Genomic DNA, 26,192 nt, shown 5'->3' with positions numbered 1-26,192 from the left:
TTATGCTCTGTAACTTGGGAGTTGATTGACCCCGAATAATATTTACTCCTGGGCATCTGATTTCTTGACTCACTTGCCCTTAGTTCCTAGCACTCCAAAAGCAGGGTCCTGACGAGGGACTGAATGGACCCAGGGCAAGCTGTGAACTACCCCTGGCATCGAAATGGGCCAGACCAAAGCGCCACAATACTCAACTATAAGTTGAGGGCGTGATCACGGACAAATGCTGTCATGATCCAAAAGTAAGTAGGAACTAGGACTAGTAAGTAACTAGGACCCTGCTGGAGCTAGGAAGATTAACCTGGCCTGAGGACTGCGGAATGTATAGTGAGATGTTCTCAGGAAGAACCAAACTAAGTTTATATCTCTTACTGTGCTCATACAGAATGACATTGCTCGAAATATTAGAAGGAGATTTATTACAACTATTTAAGTAGATTACTAATTGAGGGAAGAACACACCCTTGTTGGGATCCCACCCTTGAGCAGATCTCCTAGTAATCTGGAGTAATCTCTTTAGATGAGATTTTATCCTTGAGTTAATCTCCTGGAGGAGTGGTCTTACCTCTCTTTGTTGATTTGTCAATATTCAACCCACCTTTATGTCACCGCCTTACGCCTTACGTGATTGCTATATAAACTGAGACTGTAAGCTCGGGGAGGAGAGAGTCAGAGCGAGAGGGGCTCAAGCTTGAGAGAAAGAACAGCCATCCTGATCCAGGCCACACACAGGGCTCAAGAGCACCGAACGCAGGCGGTGAGAAAGAGCCATCCAGTGAGCCCGTGAACACACAACCTTTGGCGAGATAAGATTTTAAAGAGGATCACATGGTTCTGGACCTGTGGCACGTGAAGCATAGGGGCCCATCCTTTGACTAATCCCCCTACCCCTCAAATTGATCTATTCATTAAATATTTCTGTTTTGGGGCCTCACACACTCAGGGATTACTTCTGGCAGTGCTAGGAACTGAACCTGGGTCTGCTATGTGCAAGATAAATACCTTCCCCACTGTACTATTTCCCCAGTCCTCAAATCACAAATCATCCTGTTAGTCGTCGATTGCCTGGAGCAGGCCCCAGTAACGTCTCCTTCATCCTAGCCCTGAGATTATATTCAAGGCTCTTTAGGAGAATGAGACCCATCATTGTTACTGATATTTGGCATATTGGGTACGCCACGGGGAGTTTGCCAGACTCTGCCGTGTGGGCAGGCTACATTCGGTAGCCTGCCAGTTTGTCCAAAGTAGGAATGAGATAACAAGATGTCATAATAGGAAGTCACGTGGCCGCATTTGCGGCCGCGCGGTTCCAGGAGCTGGTTTTTGTCTTTCAAAAGAAGTTATCTTTCATTTGTTCTAACTTCTTAGCTTCTGCAAGTGATTTAGCCTGATTTTATTTCTTTTTTGTTTTATTTTAAAATTTCATTTTTGTTTTAGAGGCACACCCCGCTGTGTTTAGGTCCTACTCCTGGCTCTGTGCTCAAGGATCACTCCTGGAAAGCTCAGAGTGCCGTAAGTGGTTCCAGAGATTGAACCCAGGTCAACTGCATGCAAGGCAAACACCTTAACTTCTGTACTATCTCTCTGGATCAAGCCGGCTTCTTCTTAAGGTGCTAGAGAGATAGTACAACAGGTAAGGCTTCTTGCCTTGCACGTGGCTGGCCTAGGTTGGATCCCTAACACCACATATAGTCCTTTATGCCCTGCCAGGAGTGATTCCTGAGCACGGAGCCAGGAGTAAGCCCTGGGCACAGCTGGGTATGAACCCCAAACTAAAATAAAATTAAAAATAGATAAAAATTTAAATAAATCCTGAGGAGGGTAAATCACTGTAGGAGCTAGAAGGTTAGAGGAAATGAGGAGTGACTTCTATTGAAAGGTAAACCACACATTTCACCCAATTCAACTTAGAGAAATGTAACGCCCCCTGCTATCAAAAATGACACGTCCTATCTGGGTGCCTGGACCAAACCCTCAGTTCTCAAATCCCTGAAGGAGGCCTGTGGGTGGACAAAGGATTTTTCGTTTTTTCTTTAATTAAAAAGATTTTTTTTCCCTGAGTGCAAGCCTTGTTGCTTAGAGGAAAGGGAGAATTTGTGGGTGGACCCAGCCTCCTGCTGGGAGGATGGGTCGGATTTTCTTTCTCTTAGAAAAATCTCTAGAATCAAAGCACATTTCACACACATTCTGGATTCTTTTTGTTTGTTTGTTTGTTTGTTTGTTTGTTTGTTTTGCTTTTTGGGTCACACCTGGCGATGCACAGGGATTACTCCTGGCTCTGCACTCAGGAGTTACTCCTGGCGGTGCTCAGGGGACCATATGGGATGCTGGAAATCGAACCCCGGTTAGCCGCGTGCAAGGCAAACTCCCTACCCGCTGTGCTATCTCTCCAGCCCCAACACATGCTGTATTCTTACCTTTCTCTCCCAATAAAGTCAGGTTCTATGAACATTTACTTGCAGTTCTTTCTTTCTTTGTTTTTTGAGTCATTCCTGGCAGTGATCAGGGGTTACTCCTGGATCTGTGCTCAGGGATCACTCCTGGCAGTCCTTGGAGGACCATACATGGTGCCAGGAATTGAACCTGGGTCAACCACATGCAAGACAAGCATCCTATGGTGTGCTATGGCTCGGCTGTCTGGCTTGCTGTTCTGTGCTCACAGCCAGAGCAGAGAGCTGCAGCGTCTCTAAAGGCCACAGAAGATGGTTGAATGATGAGCAGATAACTCTGGAAGGCCAAACTCTAGACATGTCTGCCCCGGAAAGTCTTCAGTGTTGACAGTACCATTATTCCATGTTCTTCCTTTACTGTTATCCCCTGTTCTTCCTTTCTGCTCCCTCTGCCCAAGCTGGCATGGTTTCCTTTGGCAAGCTCGCCTCTCTATTGAGAACAGACCTATGGAGCTGAAGCCATAGCACAGCGGGCAGGGTGTTTGCCTTGCATGCAGCTGACTCGGGTTCAATCCCCGGCACCCCATATGGTCCCCAGGGCACTGCCAGAAGTAATTCCTGAGTGTAGAGCCAATGCGGGGTGTGACCCCAAATCCAAAAAGAGAAACAAGGAAGGGACCTGCTGACAGCAGGTTGCACCCCAGCGACGGCAGACCTGTGTGGGTGTGCTCAGGCCTCCCTCCAGCTCTCTGGCCTGACCCTGTGTCCAGCTTCTTCTCTGACCAAGTGGGTCTGGTTCAGCTTGGACAAACCTGGAATCTAGATGGGTCCTTGGGGGCCTCTACATATCTCTTTCCACTAAGGGCTTAGTGATACTTTGGTGATAACCTCGGGTTTAAATGTGGGCAATCTACTTTTTTTTTTTCCCCACAAGGGGAGCCACACAGAGCAGTGGTCCAAAGCCACTCCTGGCTCTGTGCTCGGGGGTCTCTCAGCAGCTCTCAGCAGACACTGCACAATGATGTGCAGCGGGGGAATCAAAGCACGTAGTCAGCCCGATGAGTTGACCTTTTGGGCCTTCTTTTTTTTCCCTGAGTTTAGGATCATACCCAACATTGCTCTGAATTACTCCTGGCAGTGCTTGTGGGACCATATGGGATGGCAGGGATTGAACCTGGGTCAGCAAGGCAAATACTCTAACCACTGTACTCCAGCCCCATATGGTCCTTTTTTTGAAGATGGGTTGGGCCACACTTGGCAGTTGGGTGTGGGGGCAACTCCGGGCTCTGTGCTAAGGAGTCACTAGAGTCAGGGTCGACCGCATGCAAGGCAAAACCTTAGCCCCTGGGGCCAGAAAAATAGTACATACAGTGGATAGGGTGCTCACCTTATATGTGGTCGATACAGGTTCCATTCGTGGTATCACATATGGTCTCCCTAAACATTGCTAGGGTTGACCCCTGAGCACAGAGCCAGGAGTAGCCCTTGAGCATTGCCAGTGTGTCTCCAAAATAAAAATAAATAAGTCAGCCGAGTGGGTGTTAGTACAGTGGGTAGGGCGTTTGCCTTGCATGAAGTCAACCCAGGTTCGATCCCTGCATCCCATGTGGTCCCCCGAGCACCACCAGGAGTAACCCCTGGAGCATCCTTGGGTGTGGCTCAAAAACGCAAAAAACAAACAAACAAACAAAAAACCCTAAAACATAAATAAAAATAAATTGTAGTGCGATAGCACTTTTTCTTATCTCAGGCCTCTGGTTCACTCCTCCACTTCAAAATATTTTTCTGGGGGCTGGAGTGATAACACAGCGGGTGGGCATTTGTCTTGCACGCGGCAGACCCTGGTTCGAATCCCAGCATCCCATATGGTCTCCTGAGCACTGCCAGGAGTAATTCCTGAGTGCAAAGCCAGGAGTAACCCCTGAGCACCACCGGGTGTGACCCAAAAAACAAACAAACAAACAAAATATTTTTCTGGGGCTGGAGTGATAGCACAGCCGGTAGGGCATTTGCCTTGCACGAAGCCCGACCCAAACCTTGGGTTTGATTCCCATCATCCCATATGATCCCCCGAGCATGGCCAGGAGTAATTCCTGAGTGCATGAACCAGGAGTAACCCCTGTGCCTTGCTGGGTGTGACCCAAAAAGCAAATAAGTAAATATATTTTCTTAGAAGCCTGGGAAACTTCTTGGACTCCTACTCTCTCACTTCTCACCTCCAACTGATAAATTATACTGTGCAGAATATACAAAATCAGGCCACTCCTCTGTCCCCAGCACCCCATGCTCGGCCATCACCTCCCTGGATCCAGGGGTCCATTCTCCTTTTCTATGCTGCACTTGGGGCAGTGTCTTTAACTGTGCATTTGGAACAAAGATATTTTTCTCCTAAAATATTTTGGTTCTGCCCTTTGATCTCCAGATAAAGTCCAAAGAGTTTCGAGTCTCTAAGAACTAACTGTCTTTCTACCTCCCACAGTAGTCATTTGTCCTGCAGGCCAAGTTCCAGCCTACTCTCCCCGAGGGCCTGTCCACACATCCTTCTCCCTGTCTGCACTCAGGTGACCCCTCTCTCCTCAGATGAGGTACCTGGAGAATAATAATTAACCTCACCCAAGTGATTTGTGTATATCAGCTGACTCTCACCATCACCTTACTACATGAGTACTTTTCTTCATTCAGGATTATGGATTGGAAACCTTAAGGGTCAGAGAAGGGAAGGGGCTAGCTCAAGGTCACCCAGGAGTAAGCTCCCACTAGACAGAGGCATGAAGACAAGTCCTACTAATGGGTACCTAATAGCCTCTTGTGTGCCTAACTAATGTTTATTGAGCATTTAGTATATGCCATGTCAGACACTGCCCTGGGCTCCTGCCCTTGGAAAGCTTGTATGGAGTGGAGGAAAGCCAGATTAAGCAGATAAACACATAGTTGAACATAATTCAGAGAAAAATAAAAGCCTTCTGGGGTTTGAGCAATAGTGCAGTGGGTTGGGTGCTTGCCTTGCATCCTACAAATCCAAGTCAGGAGTACAGAGAAAAGAGCAAGCCCTGGGCACCGACCAGTGTGCCTCTGTCCTCCCTCATGCCAAAAAAAAAAGAAAAGAAAAGAAAAGAAAGGGGGCTGGAGTGATAGTACAGTAGGTAGGGTGTTTGCTTTGCACATAGCCAATTCCCAGCAGTGCTCAGGGGTGACTTGGGGTGTTGGGAATAGAGCTTCCTGAGGCTGGAGAGATAGCATGGTGGGTAAAGTGCTTCCCTTGCATGCACACAATCGACGTGGGTTCGATCTCTGGCATCCCACATGGTCCCCCAAGCACCACCAGAAGTAATTCCTGAGTGCAGAGCCAGGAGTAACCCCTGAGCATCGCTGGGTGTGACCCCAAAAGCAAAATAAATAAATAAATAAATAAATAAATTTGGGAATCACATTTGGGCCACTCTCAATGATGCTCATAGTTTATTTCTATCTTTTGGTAGGGGTCCCACACCCAGTTATGCTCAAGGGTTACTTCTGACTTTGTGCTCAGAAATTACTCCTGGCACTACGTGGGGGATCATATGGGATGCCCGGGATCGAGTCTGGGTCTGTCGCATGCAAAGCAAACGCCTACTCGCTGTACTGTATTGCTCTGGCCCCACATGGCTCTGTGCTCATGGGACTGGCAGAGCTCAGGGGCTATAATGGGGTGCTGGGGATTCAACTCAGGTTGGCATGTGCAAGACTAGTGCCTACCCACCATACCATCTCTCTAGTCCCTAGAATAAAATTTGTAATCGTTTATTATCAGTAAATACTTGATATGCAGATCTGTTTTATTTACTTATTTTGGGTGCCACACCTGGCTGTGCTCAGGGCTTGCTTCTGTTTCTGCACTCAGGGATCACTCCTGGACGCTTGGAGTGGAGTGTTGGGATTGAACCTGGATGAACAAGACAGATAAGATACCCTACCTGCTGCACTACCCCTCTTGGCCCCTGTATACCTATTTTCATACTATATTCCCAAGGTCAGAAATCTGTTAAGATTTCTCAGACAGGGTCAGAGAGCTAGCCCAATGAGCTGGAGGAGGCCCGGGTTCCATCCCTGGTCCCACAATCTTCTAGCAGCACTGGGCATGATCCTTAGGCACCTAACTGAGGGTAGATGCTGAGAACTACATGTGTCCCTAGTATAAGAAGGGGAAAAAAGGCAGCTTTCTAGAAATGTTCCTCGATTTAAGATAATGACCAGAATATATTTAAGGGCTTGTCCTGCCTTGTCCACCAAGGTGACCCCCAACACTTGTATCTGGCATTCGCATAGACTAAGCCCCCATGAACCATTTCTTTCAGTGAATGAATACATTTATTCTATTGAATGAAAGAAGGAATATTTATTTATTCATTTATTTAAATCAATGGTTTTCAGTGTGAGTATCTGTGTGCCCTTTGGTAATTTCTGGCTTTGGTTGTCATGGTGAGAAGGGAGAAGTTTCAGGCATTTATGGTGGAAGAGATGCTTTTTTGGGGGGGGGGGCAGGTGGGGGTTGTTTGGGCCTCAGCTGGCAGTGCTCAGGGCTTATTTCTGGCTTTGCCCTCAGGAGTTACTTCTGGTGGTACTTAGAGGACCATACAGAATGCAAGACATTGAACCTAGGTCAGCAGGTGCAAGACAAGTGCCCCAACTTCTGTACTCTTGCTCAGGCCCCAGAAGATAGATACGCTTTCTATTTTGCAATGCATGAAAACAGTTCCTTGTAAGGTAGACTTGCCTCACAGACCACATGACTTTCAAATACCTGCCAGATCCTCATGTATATGATGCATCTTTTTGTCATTATCGGAACCTGGAAACCCAGACACAGAACTTCATTTTACACAGATACAGAAATTGTTTTTTGGAGAGGAACCACACTAGTGGTGCTGGGTGGGTGAGGAGAGTTAATTCCCACTGGCTCCACACTGGAGGGTCGCTCTTTTTTTTTTCTATTTTAAAATTTTTTGTTGTTACTGTGTCTGGCATATCGTCTCCAATGGAGACGTTACTGGGTCCGCTCGAGCAAATCGACGATCAACGGGAGGGCCTTTACCTTTTACCTTTACCTAAATTTTTTTATTTTTTTAAAAAAATTGAACCTGGGGCTGGAGCGATAGCACAGCGGGTAGGGCATTTGCCTTGCATGTGGCCGACCCAGGTTCGATTCCCAGCATCCCATATGGTCCCCTGAGCACCGCCAGGGATAATTCCTGAGTGCAGAGCCAGGAGTAACCCCTGTGCATCGCCAGGTGTGACCCAAAAAGAAAAAAACAAACAAAAAAAAACAAATAAAAAATTGAACCACCGTGAAGGTAAAGGTAAGGTAAAGGCTCTCCCGTTGATCATCGATTTGCTCGAGCGGGTCCAGTAACGTCTCCATTGTGAGACTTTGTTGTTACTGTGTTTGGCATATCGAATACGTCACAGGGAGCTTGCCAGGCTCTGCCGTGTGGGCGAGATCCTCTCGGTAGCTTGCCGGGCTCTCCGAGAGGGGCGGAGGACTCGAACTCGGGTCGGCCATGTTGGCTGCGTGCAAGGCAATCGCCCTACCGCTGTGCTATCGAACCACCATGAAACACACAAAGTTATGATTGGGTTTCAATCATACAATGTTCCAATATCTGTCCCTTCACCAGTGTACATTACCCACAAACAGTGTCCCCAGTTTCCCTTCTGCCACCCCCCCCAGTCCATCTCTATGGCAGACTTTTCTTCTCCCTCCTTCCCTCTCTTTTTCTCTCTCTCCTCTGCATTATTGTTTGTAATACAGACTCTGAGAGGTAGTCATTTATATCACTTTACCTTCTTTTAGCACTCAGTTTTTGTCCAGTGATCATTTCCAACTATCATTGTCACAGTGGTTTCTTCTCTGTTTTAACTGCCCTTCTCAGTCCCCACTCGGGGCAAGCTTTCAACGTGGACCTGTCTGGAAGGTCACTTTTGGAGGGGCTCAGGACCAGGCTGTGGGGTACACACCAAAGCATATGCTCCAGCCCTTTTTGAGCACAAAGCATTTTCTCACCTTTCAATGTCAGCTCAGTTCCCGGTAAGACCACTCCCATATAAATAGGAGGATGGCATTTTGTCTCATTGATGCTTCATCAAAATTTGTCACCTTTCCAGGGACTCAATCACCTCCTTCACGGATTCTAGCATTGGCAAGTGGCCGTGCTCCCCACAGTTCTACCTCTAGGTATCAAAATACCAAACACATCTTCTTGTGTACTTGACCCAAAGTTTAACTACTGAACAAGCTGCAGCATAATGATGATTTATTTTACATGTCATCTTTATTTTACAGTTAGGCAATACGTTGATTAGAAACATCATAAGAGGTGCCAGAGCGATAGCACAGAGGGTAAGGCGCGGGCCTGAATGAAGCAGACCCGAGTTCCATCTCGGGCATCCCATAGGGTTCCCTCCCCAGCACCCCGCCCCCAGCACCCCGCCCCCAGCACCGCCAGGAGTAATTCCTGGGTGCACAGCAAGGAGCAGAGCCGGGTGTGTCCCCCAAACCCAAACCAAACAGAATTCAAACAAACAAACAAACAAATCAGAAACATCATACAGGGGAGTGAATTAAAAGACCTCCGAGTTCTGAGGGCGTTGGCGGGGGGTGGGGCGGGGTGGGCGCTGCGGGCTCTGCGAAGAGACCCCGGGGGTCCAGCCCAGGCCCCACCGGAGCGGTCCTCCGCGCGCCAGGGGTCGCTGTGGCGCCGCGCGGCCCCGCCGGGTCGCTCTCGCGTGGCCGCCCCGCCTCGGGCCCCCGGGCCGAGTGGGCGGGCACGACTGCGCCCAGGTCGCCAGGCGCCCTTCGACCAGCAGCGCCCGGGGCGGGCGGGTATAAATGGAGCCGAGGCTCCCCCCGGCCGCTCTCTCCGCCCCGGGTCGCCGCAGCCTCAGCCGCTCGCGGCCGCAGCCGCCAGAGGGGAAAAAAAAAGAAAAAGATAAAAAAAACCTGAAAACGCCTTAAAAAAATCTTAAAAAAAAGGGAAAAAAAAAAAGGAGGAAAAGAAAAGAAAAAAAAAGCGAATCTTCCTCGGAACACCCGCGGGCAAGGCGCCCTCGCACGCTTCCGGCCTGCCCGCCGCCGCCGCCGCCGCCGCCGCCGCAGCACCTGGGCGCCCGCCGCTCCGTGGTGAGCCGCCCGCGCCCGCGCCCGCGCCCGCGCTGGTCCCGGCCACGCGCCCCGGCCACGCGCCCGCCGCCGCCGCCGCCGCGTGGCCGCCCCGCGCCCGCCCCGCGCCCGCCGCCCCGGCCCCCGGCCGCCCCGCGGGCGCACCACGTGTCCGCGCTGCCCTTCGCCTGCCCGGCGTGTGGGAGGCGGCTGCGCGCTCGGGCCGGGCCGGCTCCGACCGAGATTTGGTTTCCCTCTCGCCGGGCCGCTGTAACCCTAAACCGCCGCCGGCCCCGGCCTGTATTTATAGGGACGCGCGTGGCCCGGCGGCCGGCGTGGGCAGCCTTTGATTGCCTCTTGCAGGTTTTTTTTTTTAAAGCAAAAAATTACGTGTGCGAGAGAGAGAGAGGGTGTGTGTGTGTGTGTGTGTGTAGTGGTGGTGGTGGTGGTGGTGGTGGGGAATCCCCGTTTTCATGCGGATCCCTGCGTGAGTCCCCACCCCCACCGCCCCACCCCTCCGGGATCGGGGCGCCCCGGGCAGGGACAGCTGGAAATCGCCCAGTCCCCGGGAGGGCCATATTGTTTGGGAGCGCCTTTTGTCTGCGCCTAAGCAGCCTCCTCCGAGCTGTCCCTGAACTCCCGCTCTCTGCTCCTCCTTAGCTGCCCGCTGCCACCTGTGAGCCGCGGCGCGGGCCCCGGCTCGGCGGAGAAGAGCCCCCGTTTTTTGGTCAACTGTGCGGTCCCGCTTCAGAAGTCCTCCTGGCGGGCCTCGGGGTGGTGGGGGCTGGGGAGATGAACGCTGCGGCCAGCAGCTACCCCATGGCCTCCCTGTACGTCGGGGACCTGCACTCGGACGTCACCGAGGCCATGCTCTACGAAAAGTTCAGTCCTGCGGGGCCTGTGCTCTCCATCCGGGTCTGCCGCGACATGATCACCCGCCGCTCCCTGGGCTATGCCTACGTCAACTTCCAGCAGCCGGCCGACGGTGAGTAGGAGCTGCCCAGCGGTTCCCAGCGTTTCCCGGGGACCCTCGCCCGCGCCCTCGAGGCACGCCCCTCCCCTCCTGCAGCAGGCGCCGGGCTGCAGGGCCGACTGCACCGCTCGTTGCCCCAGGAGCCAGCGTGGGAAGCAGGTGGCGGCCGGGAGAGAGGGGGTGGGGGTGGCCAGGAGGGATCCTGGCTGCAGATGACCCGAGTTTCAGCCTTGCTTTCGCCACTTGCTCGCTCGGTGACCTTGGGCTAATCAGGGGTGGCAGTGGCGTTGGAACCCAAGGAGACTGTAAAAGGAGAGGAGCGGAAGTCCCTGTCATTGCACTGTGTGGTCCTGCGCCGGGCGACCACAGGTCTCCTCTTGGAGACCCCCTAACCTGATCAGTTGGGCATGCCTCCGTGGGCTTGAGGGGGTTTTTCCAGCCTATCCCAACAGATGGGACCCTAGGAGCACAGTCCCTGCAGGATTCTCACCCGCAACCTGACAGTCTCTTTCCAGCCAGCCTTGGACTGAGTTGGTTTAGTTGTGGGTTCATCGGGAATCATCGGCTTCGGGGGTGGGTAGGAAACAGAGGGGACTCTCTGCAGTAGACTGCCATGGGGACCTGTGTTGGCACCTCCCACATGGCATGTGCCCAGCCAGCTCCCTGCGCTGCTCGGCCTTGGTGCTCTTGGCTGGCTCTGAAGGAAGCCCAGGGAGAAGGGATCCAGGCCTCATGGGAATTTTCTCCTCCCTGAGAAGAGTGCTTCCCATGTGTCAGAATTTTTTTTTTTGCTTCTACCCTGCGGAAGACTCCAGGACCCGCTGAAGGAAAGGCACTGCTGGCGGGTGGTGTCTGAGCGGGAGCCGGGGCAAGCGTAGAGCCTGGAGAGAGGTATGCTGCAGGAGCAAGGCCAGCAGAAACCTAATCAGCGCCGGCACGTGACTCCAGATTAAAAGGAACAACTGTAGAGATCGTTCCTGGGAGAAGCTGGCCATTCTGTGGCAAAGGCTCTCCGGGTCCCTATTTTTGTCCCGACTTTGTTCACTGTGAAGCGGAGAATGTCAACTGCCCAGGATGCAGCTGAGAGCAGAGGGCTGGACTTGTTGAGAGACATGAGGCCCTGCTAGAGTTCACTGCTCGGGACTCGCCATGGAGGGCGCAGAGAAGAGCACCGAGTGCGCCTTTCTTGGTGGGGTGAACATCGTGGGTGCTTTGCCTCTTCCCTGCCTTCCTGGCTCTTGGGAACAAAAGTCCTGTCCCTTAGAGACAGGAGCAGAAGCTGCTGGTCAGTGTGTGCCAGTGCATACCTCTGCAGGACCTCTCCCTGCTATAAATAAGTACGGCCAGATTTGTCCTGCTTGCCTTCAGCACCATGGTCTGGAAATAGACGGGTGCCGTATGGAAGTGGGCTCCTTTGCTGCTCTTTATTGACGGTTTGGGGTCCCAGAGGCTGTAGGTAGCCCTCCCTGAACTCAGCTGGGCCTGGCCTTCTCCGCTTTTGCACCTGCTGTCTTCCCGCCCACGCTGAAGCAGCCCTGACCTGAGGCTGGTGTGAGGGGAGACCTTAGTCCCTTGCTCACTGGCCAGCAGAACTTGTGGAGTGACAGAGTTAGGGGATTTTTTTCCCCCCAGTTTAAGGGAGATGGTGTCTTGAGCTAGGGGAACCCCCTGATCCCCTCATGGGAGATTTCTGAGTGATGAGTCATGAAATTGGCCACTGGCCCTTCTCACTTTTGGTGACGTGTTCTTACAGCAGGTGGCAGGTGAGAGAACAGTTCAGATGGAGGCATTCTGCGGTGTCACCTCTGAAGTCCTGGGACTTCCTTTTTTTTTTTCTTTTTTGGTTTATTTTACCATGCCTGTGCTTCGTGCTCCTGGCAAAACCCTGACCGCCTGTGGACAAGCACGTGCTCAGCCCATTGAGCTTTCTCGGGCGCTAAAGTTCTGAAATTTCCTAGGATTCGGGTTCTGCGTTCCAGAGGACTCAAAAGAGCTGGAAACCCCCAACTGTAATGAGGTCTGTGACCTGAGGTGCTTTGATTTTGTTGGTTTGGTTTGGGGCCACACCTGGCTGTGCTCAGGGCTTACTCCTGGCTCTGCACTCAGGCATCACTCTTGGCAGATTTTTTGTTTTTTGGGTTTTTTTTTTTGCTTTTTGGGTCATACCCGGCGATGCACAGGGGTTATTCCTGGCTCTGCGCTCAGGAATTACCCCTGGCGGTGCTCAGGGGACCAATATGGGATGCTGGGAATTGAACCCAGGTCGGCCGCGTGCAAGGCAAACGCCCTACCCGCTGTGCTATTGCTCCAGCCCCACTCTTGGCAGATTTAGAGGTGCCAGGGATCGAACCCGGGTCAGCCATATGCAAGGCAAGTGTCCTACCCGCTGTGCTATGGCTCTGGTTCCTGCTTTTATTCTTTTTGTCCTGATACTACGCAGAATATTTGCGTGTGTGACCATTAGGGTCTTTACCATTTTGGTAGTTCATGATTTTTTGGGAGTCTGTTTCTGTTTTCAGAAATTGAAATTACAAGAAACTGGGGGTAATACGCATGTACCAATAAGTTTGCTTATAGATGCTGGAGTGACAGTACAGTAGGGAAAGTGCTTGTCTTGTACACTGCTGACTCAGGTTCAAGCCCCAGCACCCCATGTGTTGTCCCGAGCCCTGCCAGGAGTGATTCTTGAGCACTTCCAGGTATGGCCCCAAGACCTCCCAGAAAAGTTGCTTGTAGGTTTCATTTGTCTCCTGGATTATAGACAGACTGCTTGGGGGCACAACTCCGGGCTGAGGGTCTGCTCTGCCTGCAGGAAGCTGGGGTTCCTTGTTTTTTTTTCCTTTTGTTTGCTTGTTTTTGTTTTTTGGCAAAACAAAATACCAAACCTAACAGGTATTCTGGGGTGGCTTTGTGCAGTTTACAGTTCTGTGGCTTTTTCTTTCGCTTTTTGGCAACACTTAGCAGTGCTTGGGGCTGTTTCTAGGTCTGCCCAGGAGTGAATCTTGCCATGCTCAGGGACCATATGTGGTGCCTGTGATTTGACCCAGGGTCAGCTGTATGTAGGTACATGAAGACACATACTTTTAATTCTTATAAGTTCTGTCCTAATTCCATAGTCCTTGCAGCACTGCCAGGACTTAACCCAACTCTTCAGCTCTAAGCTGGATGTGATCCAAACGTAACACAGTAGATTCCCCCCTCAGTAGAGCAAAAGGACAGTTAATTGACCAGCTTTGCAAGATCTGAGGGAAAATTTGTCAGTAGTGGGTTGTTGTTGTTTTTTTTTTTTTCTTTTTGGGTCACACCCAGCGATGGTCAGGGGTCACTCCTGGCTCTGCACTCAGGAATTACTCCTGGCGGTGCTTGGGGGACCATCTCGGATGCTGGGGGATTGAACCCTGGTCTGCCACGTGCAAGGCAAACGCCCTGCCTGCTGTGCTATTGCTCCGGCCCCACAGTAGTTTTTTAGAATTAACATCAGTTCACATAAAAAGGGTAGTTTCAGTTTTCCCTGAGTGGTGGACTGCAGTCTGGTCAGTAGATTATCCTTCTATTGTCCTACCATGAGACCTTTTAGATGATATTTCCTTAGCTCCCTCTCCAGGGATCCAGCAGGGAGTTGTAAGTTGGCTGGTAGAATCAGATGCCTGTTTAATTTAGATTTTTTGGTGGTGGTGGTGTTTTTTGTTGTTGTTGTTTTTAAATCATTGTGAAATGATTGCTTGAAAAGTCCTAGGGTTGGTTCCAGGAGAGTCGCAGTTTCAAACTAGTTGATGTTTCCTATTCCTGACTGAAATGCTTGTTTCTGTCTTGTAGCTGAGCGGGCCTTGGATACCATGAACTTTGATGTGATTAAAGGAAAACCAATTCGTATCATGTGGTCTCAGAGGGATCCCTCTTTGAGGAAGTCTGGTGTGGGGAATGTCTTCATTAAGAACCTGGACAAATCTATAGATAACAAGGCACTTTATGATACTTTTTCTGCTTTCGGAAACATTCTGTCCTGTAAGGTAAGTGTTGAACTAAGTGATTTCAGCATAATACTGAATCCTGAAATCAGGATAAATAGCAAGTGGAAAAGACTTGGAATTGGGCAGGAGGGTAATCACTAAAGCTCCCTGGGTGACTCTGAAATCTACAAGTTCGCTGTAAATAATCTTTTTTTTTTTTTGCTTTTTGGGTCACACCCGGCGATGCTCAGGGGTTACTCCTGGCGGTGCTCGGGGGACCATATGGTATGCTGGGAATCGAACCCGGGTTGGCCATGTTGGCTGCGTGCAAGGCAAACGCTCTACGCACTGCGCCATCGCTCCAGCCCCGCTGTAAATAATCTTGACTCAGCCTTGCAGAACCAGTGAGGTGTTTTGGTGTTTTGTTCTTCCCTTTGCCTGAAACATCCTTCCTGTTTCTTGGCTGTGGAAGGCATCAGAAGTCTTCTAGAGGTTGGGGTCTGTCTGCTCTCCAGGCACTGACATACCTAATTTGATGCTAGAATGAAGTTCCGTTGCCAGTTTGGGAATTCCGTTGGGTTGTTTTTTGTGGCACTTGTTTTGCACCCAAGTCTATAAATGCTTGTTGCTTTAAAAAAATAATTGTGCTGGGGATTGAACCCAGGGCCTAACTTGAAAGGCAAGTGCTCTCCCACTGAGCCTGAGATTTGTTGTCCTTCTGGTTTGGGGTATCACCTGGTAGAGCTGTGGGGCTGCTCCTGGTGGGGCTTAGGGGGACATGTGCTGCCAGGGCTCCCACAGGCAGAGCATCTCCCCAGTCCTCCAAATGTTGTGCTGTTTTTTGTTTGGGTGCGGGCCTCCCAAACAGTGCTCAGGGAGGCCCAGGGGCCTTTCCCAGACCAAGGAGGCCACGTGGCTCAGAGCTAGGGCCTGAACTGCGCAGGCCATGCTGGGTGCAGAGCATTGCGCCCTGACCCCTGAACTCCCTGTTCTCCCTCAAAGTGTCTTGGTGAGAGGAAACATTCAGAACAGACAGGGGCCTAACTGGGGGCCAGGTGCTCATGGTGGCTGATGAGGGGGTGGTGCTGATGCAGTGGCCTGTCTTGCTTTTGACAGGTGGTGTGTGATGAGAACGGCTCGAAGGGTTATGCCTTTGTTCACTTCGAGACCCAAGAGGCTGCCGACAAGGCTATCGAGAAGATGAATGGCATGCTCCTCAATGACCGCAAAGTGTGAGTGTCCCAGTCCGGAGCGACAGCCATCGCATGAGCCAGCCGTGGCCCCACCTCGGTATTAACTGGCACACACAAGGCGGCTACTGGTTCTCTCAGCCCAAGTGTGGCCTGCTCCTACCTCTCCACTCCAGGGCTGGTGAGTCTCCCTGCCTGAGCCATGGCAGCCCTTTAGACTCGCCAAGGTGGGCTTTCTGCCCAGGCCATGGCCTGCCTGCCGCCTCTCCTTTAAAAGCATTCATCTGTGGGTTTGAGCATGACACAGGGGCTGGCTGCAAGGCAGCTCCCACCCACTCTGAGCAGGGATCTGGCCAGTGGCAGAGTGGAGAGGGCCCTGGACTGACCAGGAGCTATGCTAGCCGTGTGACCGTGGCTTCCGTGAGACTCTAGGCTCTAGGGGTCACCCGGTAGTGGATGACACCAAATTGTCCTCAGATCTCCACTAATTCACTAAGTTGTATTCTATAGGCTGGCTCCAGAGTCACAGGGTTTGGTTACAGTTAAGAATAACCTGTGTCACAGGTCTCGAGGTTCAGGATTGACAGTGACTTGTTGCTTTGGTGTGGTTCTCTGGTGGGTGCAGGATGCAGAGGGGGACTGTAGTGGAGCTGTTCCGGAAGAGGGAAAAGGGGGAAATCTTAGCTGCAGGGCGGGACCATAGTGCAGCGGGTAGAGCGCTTGCACGCGCTGACTGGCTTCTATCCCCGATATCCCATACAGCCCCCCCGAGAACCCCCTTTAAAAAAGTTTGGGCTGGAGAGATAGCACGAGTAAGGCATTTGCCTTGCACGCGGCCAACCCGGGTTCGACTCCCAGCATCCCATATGGTCCCCTGAGCACCGCCAGGAGTAACTCCTGAGTGCAGAGCCAGGAGGAACCCCTGTGCATCTCCAGGTGTGACGCAAAAAAAAATGTCTTAACTATAGGTCACTGAGCAGATGATGGGTTGTGTTTGCACCCATGACTTGTGTGTCATGCTCTGTGGTCAGCTTCTTCAGGGTTTGCTAGAATGAAATGAGGAACTTTCTAGTATGCCAGGGAGCACAGTGAGCAGAGGGGAGAAGACGCAGGCACCTCCTGGTCGACTCCAGCTCTTGCTGCTGGGGCTAACTGCTGTTAACGGTGTGGCTTGTGTCCTTCCAGACCTTTTCTGTGCGTTTACATAGATGCACAGAACTAGACGTTTTAGCGCACGGCCGCCAGGCTTCTCCCGGAGACAGTGTGATGTGGTAGGAGGAGTCCCGGGTCGGCATTACAGTCCTTCTCTCGGAGTCTCTGAACTTGCTCTCTGGGGGACAGAGGGGACTCCTTGGATCATGCCCTCTCCTGTCACCTTTTAACCTGTGTGCCCTTGGGCCTCAGGAATACTGTTTCTTCCTCTAAGTGATTCTGGGTTTTTGGGTTTTTTGTTTTTTGTTTTATTTTTTGGTTTCCTTTTAGGTTTGTAGGCAGATTCAAATCTCGAAAAGAGCGCGAAGCAGAACTTGGCGCCAAGGCCAAGGAATTCACCAATGTTTATATCAAAAATTTTGGGGAAGAGGTGGATGATGAGAGTCTGAAAGAGCTATTTAGCCAGTTTGGTAAGTTGGTGTCCTTTGTCCCAAATGTTCACTCCCCCCATATACCAGCCCTGCAACTGATCGAGGCTGACCTGTACATTAGCTGGTGTGGTCAAGGGCACAGGGCAGCTAGGAATAGACTCCATCCAGTCTTAGGGCGTGGCTTCTCCTGCCTTGTCCCATGCCACAGCCATCATCGGCAGCATGGTCAGAATTAGAAAGCCCAGAAGCCCAGACCTGTGGTACCCCTTTCTTAAGAGAGTCCATATGGGTCCACAAGCAAGGGTTTTTCTTCCAGTGAGCCTTTTGAGGCAGTCTCCCTCCTGAGCTGTGGTGGAGATGGTGTACTAATAGTTCTGTCCTTTGGTAATAGGTAAGACCCTAAGTGTCAAGGTGATGAGAGATCCCAGTGGGAAATCCAAAGGCTTTGGCTTTGTGAGTTACGAAAAACACGAGGATGCCAATAAGGTGAGAGTACCACGAGGGTCGGGGACCATTGGTAGGCAGTGGCCCCCGAGCGTGGGCAGGGCCTTGCCAGTCAGAGTGGAGCAGTCCTGGAGCTGTGGGCCGTGCACAGTTAGTTCTGCACTCTGCACGCGTTCCCTCGGGCTGTTCGTAGCATGGCACATACATGCCACCTCTGCTTACTCAGCTCCGTAGGTTGAAAGAGCAAGACAGATGTTTGCTCACATTCAGAAGTGATGAAGACCCGAGGGTCGCTGATGGAACAGCAAAGCAGCTCCCCAACATCTGTGACTTTAATTACCCACAGGAACCTGGGGAAGTTAGTAACAGCCGAGTAGCGACCTAGGTTCATGTCCATCGTGCTTGAAAATCACCCCACTGTACTTCCGCCTGACCCCTGTGTTATCTGGATCAATAACCCATTGAAATACTGCCCCTGTTTTCCAGATGATTGCTTAGTAGAAGCAGGATGAAATTAGTTTTGACCCTGTGTAGGATAGCTCTGTTCAGACTATTTGGTGGGACTTAGAGACTTCCAGAGCAACGCCCCTGCTTGGCATCTAGGTTTCAAGACGTGTGTTTTCCTCTTTAGGCCGTGGAAGAGATGAATGGAAAAGAAATCAGTGGCAAAGCCATATTTGTAGGCCGTGCACAAAAGAAAGTGGAACGGCAGGCTGAGTTAAAACGGAAATTTGAACAGCTGAAACAGGAGAGAATTAGTCGGTATCAGGTGAGAAGTGGTTTTAAAGGTCTCTCAACAGGGTTTCTTAGATAAGTATATAGTCCTGGAAGTTCAGCAGGCTCAGGCCAGATGTAGGCACAAAGGCCTCAAGTATAGCTCCATGCAGATGCTCCAGTTTCCATCTCTGGCACCAACTAGGTGTTTCCCCAGCCCTTCTGGGAGCACCCACTGGGTGGAGTCCAAAGAGAACAAAAAGTTTATTGGGCTTTGGAGGCAGTAGCTTGGTCGTTTCTTCTAGGAGGTCAGATGACAGCGGTCATAGCACCAGAGATACCTACCTAGCATCTGGCTGCCATGGTGGCGTGGCCCTGGTTCGAATCCCAGTGCTGGAGAAGGTCCCTCACTTCCCATTCCTTCCCCAGCACCTCGAGGTATGGCCCAAAAACACGAAACAAGCCTGGGAGAGTTTTAGAGACTATTCTGGAAGCCTCTGCTGGTTCTTTGAGTTCCTTCGTCTTATGTGTTACTGGTACCCTTGAGCTTGGAACGGGGCAAGTAGAATGTGATGCTGCTCCAGCGGTTCTGCCCAGGTGGCTGATGGGAGGGAGAGCAGAGACCTGTGTGGATGCTGTTCTCTCAGATTCCCACCCTGGAGCCTACGCCAGGAACGTCTGCTGGGCTGGTTCCCACAGATTGCTGAGCTTTTCTGATCCTTTAGATCCAGGTTAGGCCTAAGCAGAGACACTGAGTCCACCAGTCTACATCCACACTTTGAGGATCCCCATCTTTAGGGAAGATATGAGGCATGGATGTGTAATTAATCCCCTTGTCTTCCAGGGGGTCAATCTGTACATTAAGAACTTGGATGACACCATTGATGATGAAAAGTTACGGAAAGAGTTTTCTCCCTTTGGGTCCATCACCAGTGCAAAGGTACTTCCTGCTGCGATATGGAGGGATGTTTGCCTTTGTGTGTTGGAGGAATGGGATCTGTGTGGTTTGTGTTGGCTCTTTCTGAGAGGTCACTCTTGCTCCTGGCCCCCGGTTAGTTAACCCCAGGCACATCTTGCCTGCGACCCAGTCATTTCTCAGAGCACCTGAATCTTTCCCATTCCTGCTGCTTCATGCTGGCGTGGGGACAGATGGTGCGACAGTACAAGCAGAGTAAATCCAGACGGGTCGTTTCCATTTGTCTTGGGGCTTGTCTCTACAGCTCTGCCATACTTCGTCCTTGAAGAGAAATGCTTTGATGATTTTTAGTAGGGTCGGGGGCCACTGGTCTTGGAAGAAAGAACAGGGGCTGCAACTATAGTACAGCGGGTAGGGTATTTGCCTTGCATGTGGTTCACCTGGGTTCAATATCTGACATCCCATATGGTCCCCTGAGCATCGCTGGTTGTGACCCAAAAAGCAAAAAAAAAAAAAAGAAGAAAAAAAAAGGAAAGGAAAGAACAGAAAGTTTGTTTTTCCATGTATGCAATGTGCGTCATTTGATTGATTTCTTTTGCTAATCATATCAATGGAATTAGAATACGTTGGAACCCCATTTTTCGAGATAAAGAATTTGAGTCCTTGAGCAAAAGAACACTGCTTACGTGGTGAAGGGGAGGGGGAGCTGTGTCTGTCCTTGGCATTATGATGGTCAGTGGTGGCATCTGATATGAGCCTGGGGCCATCCCGGTTGCACATACTGGTCCTGAGACCGCCCTTCCTTCCAGGGATGGGATCTAGCCGGCACCCTGGATAGAGAAGTGCCGTCAGGCCTTCCTGTAAGGTTAACACTCCTCGCTCCCTTCCCCTTTCGGCAGCTCCCCTGACTGGCCTTCATGGGTGCGTTGATGTGCCTCACAGCTTTCTAGTAGGCTGACACTTTCAGGAAAAAACAAAGAGTCTGGAAGTTTTGTAGATACCAGTTCCAGGTCACAGGATCACATTCTCTTGTCACCCTTAACCTGATTGGTCCCACTGCATTGGTGAGAACTGTAGTTTTGAAATAGCTTCACTGCACCTTCTCTCCTTCAGGAGGAAGCTCTCGAGGCAGTGAGCAAGGCAACACAGTGCCACACGGTCCCAGCCCCAGAGCCGCTAGGCAGGCTGGGGGAGCAGTGATGCACCATTGCAGGGGAAGCCAAAAGCCATTGAGTTGTTTAATTTCAGGCTCCTGGAACACGAGACATTCTCCTGAGACACCTCTAGTAATTTTTTTTCTTTTAATTTATTTTGGGTAACCTGGTTTACAATATTATTAATGACATTGTTTTGTGCATGGCACGATCCCTTGCCACACCCACACCCCAGAGTGACCAGTTCCCTCAACCACTGCCCTAGGGTCCTGCCTCCCCACCGCCCACTGCTTTATACCCCTCATGTGAGAAAGCTCATTCTGTGTCTCTCAGTCCTTCACTTAGCATGATGTTCTCCAGTTCCATCTATGTAGCAGCAAATTTTATAAGCCTATCTTTTCTTACAGCTGAGTAGTATTCCATTGAATATATGTGCCATAGTTTCTTTATCTGGTCATGGACAGTTGTGTTATTTCCAAATTGTTGGCTGTTGGGAGTATTGCTGCTGTGTGCAATGGGCATAGGAGTGCAGTTGTGTTTTTTGAGTAGGGGCTGTTGAGACTGGGTGGGGGCGTGGCAGCGGGTTCAGGTCCAGATACTGCAGGCCTGGGCTAGGCTGCTGCTGCTGCTCTCCCAGCTGGTTGTCTGTTGTCAGTGAATGAATGAGGGAACCATTGGGAGTTTGTAACTCCTTATTTCAAAATCATGTTCTGCCAAAACAGTTCTTAGGTAGATGAATCCCACAAATACATGCACCTATCTAGTTCTTTCTGGAACCTTCTGGCTGTCTTCCTAAGGTCCTGGTCTTTGTTTAACCATTAGCAGTGTCTGCAAGCTAGGATGACTGGGTTCTGAAACAGGAAAACATCCAGCTCTGCCCCCAGGTGGTAAGTTAATTTGTCTGGAAGATGCATCTAGGACAGGGCTGTGAACCCTTGACTTGGCCTTTTGTCGCAAATAGAACCTACGGTTCCTGGGTGACAGCATTGTTCCTCCCCACACAAGCACCTTGTTCTTAAGTAGCTGCATTTGTTTCCCAGGTAATGCTGGAGGATGGGAGAAGCAAAGGGTTTGGCTTTGTCTGCTTCTCCTCTCCTGAAGAGGCAACCAAAGCAGTCACTGAGATGAATGGCCGCATCGTGGGCTCTAAACCCCTGTATGTGGCCCTGGCCCAGAGGAAGGAGGAGAGGAAGGCTCACCTGACCAACCAGTACATGCAGCGGGTGGCTGGCATGAGGGCGCTCCCCGCCAATGCCATCTTGAACCAGTTCCAGCCTGCAGCTGGGGGCTACTTTGTGCCAGCTGTTCCACAGGTAGGTCTGCCCTTTGGAACTTCCCCACTAGCAGCTGCTCTGGGGAAAGGAACTTCCTTGGATATTGGAGGGCTCGGGCTGGGATGATGCGGAGAATAGCTGAGGAGGCATGAGGAAGGGCTTGCCCTTGTTCTCGAGTGCGGTGGCAGAGGCAGAATTAGCATCCCCAGCAGAGGCTGCAGAGAGAGTACAGGACAGCCAGTGAGGTGCTGGCCTTGTCCACGCTATCCCAGGTTCCATCCCTGGGAAACAGGCCTTAGTGGAGCTAGAAAGACAGCACAGTGGTTCACACACTTGCCTTGCATGTGGTGCGCTGGGGTTTGACCTGGAAGCATAAATGTCTCACTGTGTGTTCCCCGACTCCACCTTTGAAGGGTGGGGGTGCTAGAGAGATGGTTTAGGAGGTAAGCCACTTGTTTCTCGTGTGGCTGTGACCGTGATTCAGTCTTTGACACCACACATGGTCCCCTGAGTACCACAAGGAACAGGCCCTGAAGCACAACCAGCTGGGACCCCAAAACTAGAAGAATCCCCGTTAACTGGGCCTGGGGAAAGCTTTTGTCTGCAAATATGAAGCCCTGGTCTTGGCACTGCCAAGCAGAAGCCAGCACTGAAAGACCCTTCCCTTCACCTTCTGAGACCAGTGAGCCTCCAGCCCAGCCGAGAGACAAGCTGCTTCCCTAGTGTGGGCGCAGGTCTTTACAGTGCTGAAAGGGCTTGCGTGTTCTTCTGGCAGGCTCAGGGGAGACCTCCGTATTACACACCTAACCAGCTGGCACAGATGAGGCCTAACCCACGCTGGCAGCAAGGTGGGCGACCTCAAGGTAGGTGGTGGGGAACGGTGGCCTGTGCGGGTCAGGGTGGAGGGACCTGCCCGCTCTCCCCTGCCTTTCCTGCTTGGCACACAGCCCCAGTGCCAGTCCTTGCCCCTCACCACTGACGTTGATCTCTGTCTCATCACCAGGCTTCCAGGGCATGCCAAGCGCTATACGCCAGTCTGGGCCTCGTCCAACTCTTCGCCACCTGGCTCCAACTGGTAATGCTCCGGCCTCTCGTGGCCTCCCCACTACCGCTCAGAGAGTTGGTGAGCAAACTGGCCTTGAGAACCGTGACTCAGGGAAGCGAGGGCTCAGGATGCTGTCTAGGCCCGCCCAGGGCTGACCCGCTTGCTGTGCGCTTGTTCTTCAGTCTTGGCGCTCCAGTCTTAGCTGTGCATGTAGAGAGGTACCGAAGGTGCAGAGGCGCAGCAGTGAGGCCTGAGAGTGCTGGTGACTCCCTAAGGTGCTTTGCTCATCCGTGACTCGTGAGACTGTTAACTAATAGGAGTTTGTTAGCTGACTGACCACAGAGGCATCTTTTGGGTATGCGTAGAGATCCAGGGGAGCTTTTTAAGATCATGACCTCTATCCTGAGAGGTGGAAGGAGTTGTATCTTCTCCGTTGGCACTTTCTGGAAAGTAACTCTAGTGGCCCCATGTGTTATGTCTTGTGTAAACATGCTCTGGAATTCCTCCTTCCGTGGGACGTGGCCAGTCGGACCTCTGCTGCCAACACTGATGTGCATTTGCTGGTCTGTTGTAGGGTCTGAGTGCCCGGACCGCTTGGCTATGGACTTTGGTGGGGCTGGTGCCGCCCAGCAAGGGCTGACTGACAGCTGCCAGTCTGGAGGTGGTATTGGATGCACAGAATGGGGAAAGAGGGAATTGACGGGTCTTTGCCCAGACTGATGGGCTTTAATTCAGCTCTTCTTCTCCCAAGGCGTCCCCACGGCTGTGCAGAACTTAGCGCCCCGTGCTGCCGTCGCTGCCTCTGCCCCTCGAGCCGTCACGCCGTACAAATACGCTTCCAGTGTCCGCAGTCCCCACCCTGCCCTACAGCCTTTGCAGGTGAGCATCAGGATATGCCTTGTATGGATTCCTTGGACGGGTGCTAAGGGTCTGCTGTGAGGGTGCGTTGTCCTGTGGGACAGTGACCGAGAGGAGTCTGGGAGCTGCCCAGCATACCGTTGCAGCCAACACACATTCTCCCACCCGCTACTCACGTGGCTCACTTTCCAGTGCTGTGCTGCACCATCAGTGAAGGCGGGAAAGAGTGTCTTGCCGAGAACTGCAGCCTTAATGTGAAATTGGAGCGAATTTCCTTGTTTTTTCGGCTGGCACTTGCTGTCTTTGGAGCGCGTGGCTCTGGTGCCTCAGGCCATCTGGGGGACAGCTAGCTTGTTGCTGCTGTCATGGGCTACAGAGGAGCCACACTGGGCCCAGGGGCCCTGAGTTACCGGGCATTTCCCAAACTTCCTGCTGTGTGTAATGTTTACCTGCAGAAGCCTTGCTGAGACGGGCTCTGATGTTGCTCCTTCACAGTCCCTGAGCTTTCGGTACAAGATAACAGTGTGTAACATAATGAGAGCAAGTTTGATAGCCGCAGCCTGTGACCTGTTCTCTACTGGAGCTCATCTGAAAGGAGAGCGTTTCAGGAAGAGGCTCAGCAGGCTGACGTTCCCTCCTGCACTGGGTTAGAAAGGCGCTAACCTTGTGTGGGTTTCTATGATAACCCCAAGCAGTTGTGCCTCGCCTGGTGTCTGCCAGCGCAGCATCAGACGTTCGTTTCCTTACATTCCCGTCTCCTTCCCCAGGCGCCCCAGCCTGCTGTGCACGTGCAGGGCCAGGAGCCTCTCACGGCCTCCATGTTGGCTGCAGCTCCTCCCCAGGAGCAGAAACAGATGCTGGGTGAGTGGACATGCTCGCTTGTCAAGAAGCGGCTGGAGCCTGGGACTTATTGGGACTCATTCTCACAGCTTCCACTTGTGTTTTCTGGCCACTCCTGATGGGGACCATGTGCCGTTGGGGCTCGAACCAGCTGCGCTCAGCCTGTTAAGTCCCCAGCACTCTCTTGGTTCTGCAGGAGAACGTCTGTTCCCGCTCATCCAGACAATGCACTCAAACCTGGCGGGCAAGATCACGGGCATGCTGCTGGAGATCGACAATTCGGAACTGCTACATATGCTTGAGTCACCCGAGTCTCTCCGCTCCAAGGTGAGCTGCTTCCAGGCAACCCCAGCGTCTTCGGGCCTCACTGGGAGGTGACCACAGGGATGCCTGTGTTTGGGGAAACAGTAGCGGGACCCTCCATCCCTTCCTGGGCTGGGCTGGGCAGCGGAGGGGCAGAGAGGGCACTCTCCTCAGGTCACTGATGCCCACGTCCCACAGGTGGATGAAGCTGTGGCGGTTCTCCAGGCCCATCATGCCAAGAAAGAAGCTGCCCAGAAGGTGGGCGCCGTGGCTGCTGCTACCTCCTAGGCCAGGAAACACTGTAGGTCCCATTTCTGCTCTCTTGCTGTGGTTTGGATGGGTAACTTTCTAAAATATTAGGGGTTTTTGTTGGGTTTTTGTCAGCTGGATGAGTTCATGTGGAGAAAAGAACACAGGGAATGAGTTTTCAGGAGCAAACAATGATTTTCTGCATAAAGAGCATCTGGTTAGCTCTTGTCTCAGGAGTCACCACGTTGGCCTGCCCTGATGACCGAGGACATGCATGACCTCTCAGATTCTTCAGCATCCTCTGGATGGGCCTGAGGCTAAGGCTGTGCTCTGTGGCCGCTCCTTAATTCAGAACTCAACAGGCCCCACATCTCATGTCCATGTGGAAGGAAGCAACACGCCTGACTAGTGACATGGATTATTCCAGTAGACACAGAGACCTTTGTGGGTCAGTCTTTGAGGACAGGTCCCAGTGCCCAGACCTGAAATAATTCTGCCTGCCAGTGTCAGTTCTCCAGCACCCACTGTGCCAGGGTTCGCAGTGACTGAAAGTTTTTCCACTTATGTGTTTGTGTTGATGTTTTTCAGGATTCAAAAGCCAAATAACCCCTCATGGAATTCAGCTCAAGTTTTGAAGACTTCCTAAGCTCGTCCTATGGACCTCAATGCCGAGAACCACAGTTACCAATTTCATAGGTCATTTTGTATCAAAAGGTCAAATATGAAGCGCCTAGAATTTTTCAATTAAAGAATATATTTTCTGGGTTCTGTTCTGACCCAGATAGTGTTAGTTTTTTTTGTTTTTTTTTTCTATTGTGGGTTTTGATTTCTTCCCCAGAAATTGGTTTTATTTGATGTAAGCAAGTCTTAAGTTTCTCAATAAAGGAAAAAAACCTCCATAAAACTGCCTCTGTTTAAAGTTTTTTTTGTTTCTTTTGCTTTTGCTTTTTGGGTCATGTTCAGTGTTACTTCTGGCTCTACACTCAGGGATTACTACCGGTATTGCTCAGGTGACCATATGGGGTGCCAGAGATCCGAACCTGGATCACTGTGTGCAAGGCAAAAGCCCAACCTGCTGTACCATCACTCTGATCTCTCTCTGTTTAAACTCTGATGACCCAGTTTTATTGTGTCAATTCCAGGATGTAAGAGTCACTTGTCACTGTCCTCTTGT

At 51.4% G+C, this 26,192-nt stretch overlaps 1 protein-coding gene and 1 non-coding gene across 6 annotated transcripts; both read left to right on the top strand.

The window, feature by feature from the left end:
• Positions 1-9,184: 9,184 nt before the first annotated feature.
• On the top strand, positions 9,185-25,926 carry PABPC4 (poly(A) binding protein cytoplasmic 4). 5 transcript variants are annotated; one of them, XM_056123714.1, is made up of 17 exons: positions 9,185-9,546; positions 10,186-10,510; positions 14,315-14,508; positions 15,565-15,680; positions 17,121-17,260; positions 17,613-17,707; positions 18,297-18,434; positions 19,224-19,319; positions 21,490-21,762; positions 22,499-22,586; positions 22,727-22,798; positions 23,343-23,429; positions 23,520-23,647; positions 24,394-24,487; positions 24,663-24,793; positions 24,968-25,070; positions 25,607-25,926. In XM_056123714.1, exons 2-16 carry the CDS (start codon positions 10,318-10,320, stop codon positions 25,055-25,057), a joined length of 1,935 nt encoding a protein of 644 aa, XP_055979689.1. In that variant the 5' UTR covers positions 9,185-9,546; positions 10,186-10,317; the 3' UTR covers positions 25,058-25,070; positions 25,607-25,926. The 5 variants fall into 5 exon arrangements, 4 of the variants coding, with proteins under 4 accessions (XP_055979689.1, XP_055979688.1, XP_055979691.1 ...); XM_056123713.1 differs by having other exon boundaries at positions 22,727-22,846; XM_056123716.1 differs by lacking the exon at positions 23,343-23,429.
• LOC130032241 (small nucleolar RNA SNORA55) lies at positions 19,480-19,612 on the top strand. Its single transcript, XR_008793791.1, has one exon. It is a non-coding gene; the product is annotated as a small nucleolar RNA SNORA55 (small nucleolar RNA).
• Positions 25,927-26,192: the final 266 nt, after the last annotated feature.

This window comes from Sorex fumeus, unplaced genomic scaffold, assembly GCF_029834395.1.
Source record: "Sorex fumeus unplaced genomic scaffold, SorFum_2.1 ptg000047l, whole genome shotgun sequence".
Classification (NCBI taxonomy): Eukaryota; Metazoa; Chordata; class Mammalia; order Eulipotyphla; family Soricidae; genus Sorex; species Sorex fumeus.
The sequence above is the reverse complement of the archived record's forward strand: the minus strand, read 5'-3'. Positions and strand labels throughout refer to the sequence as shown.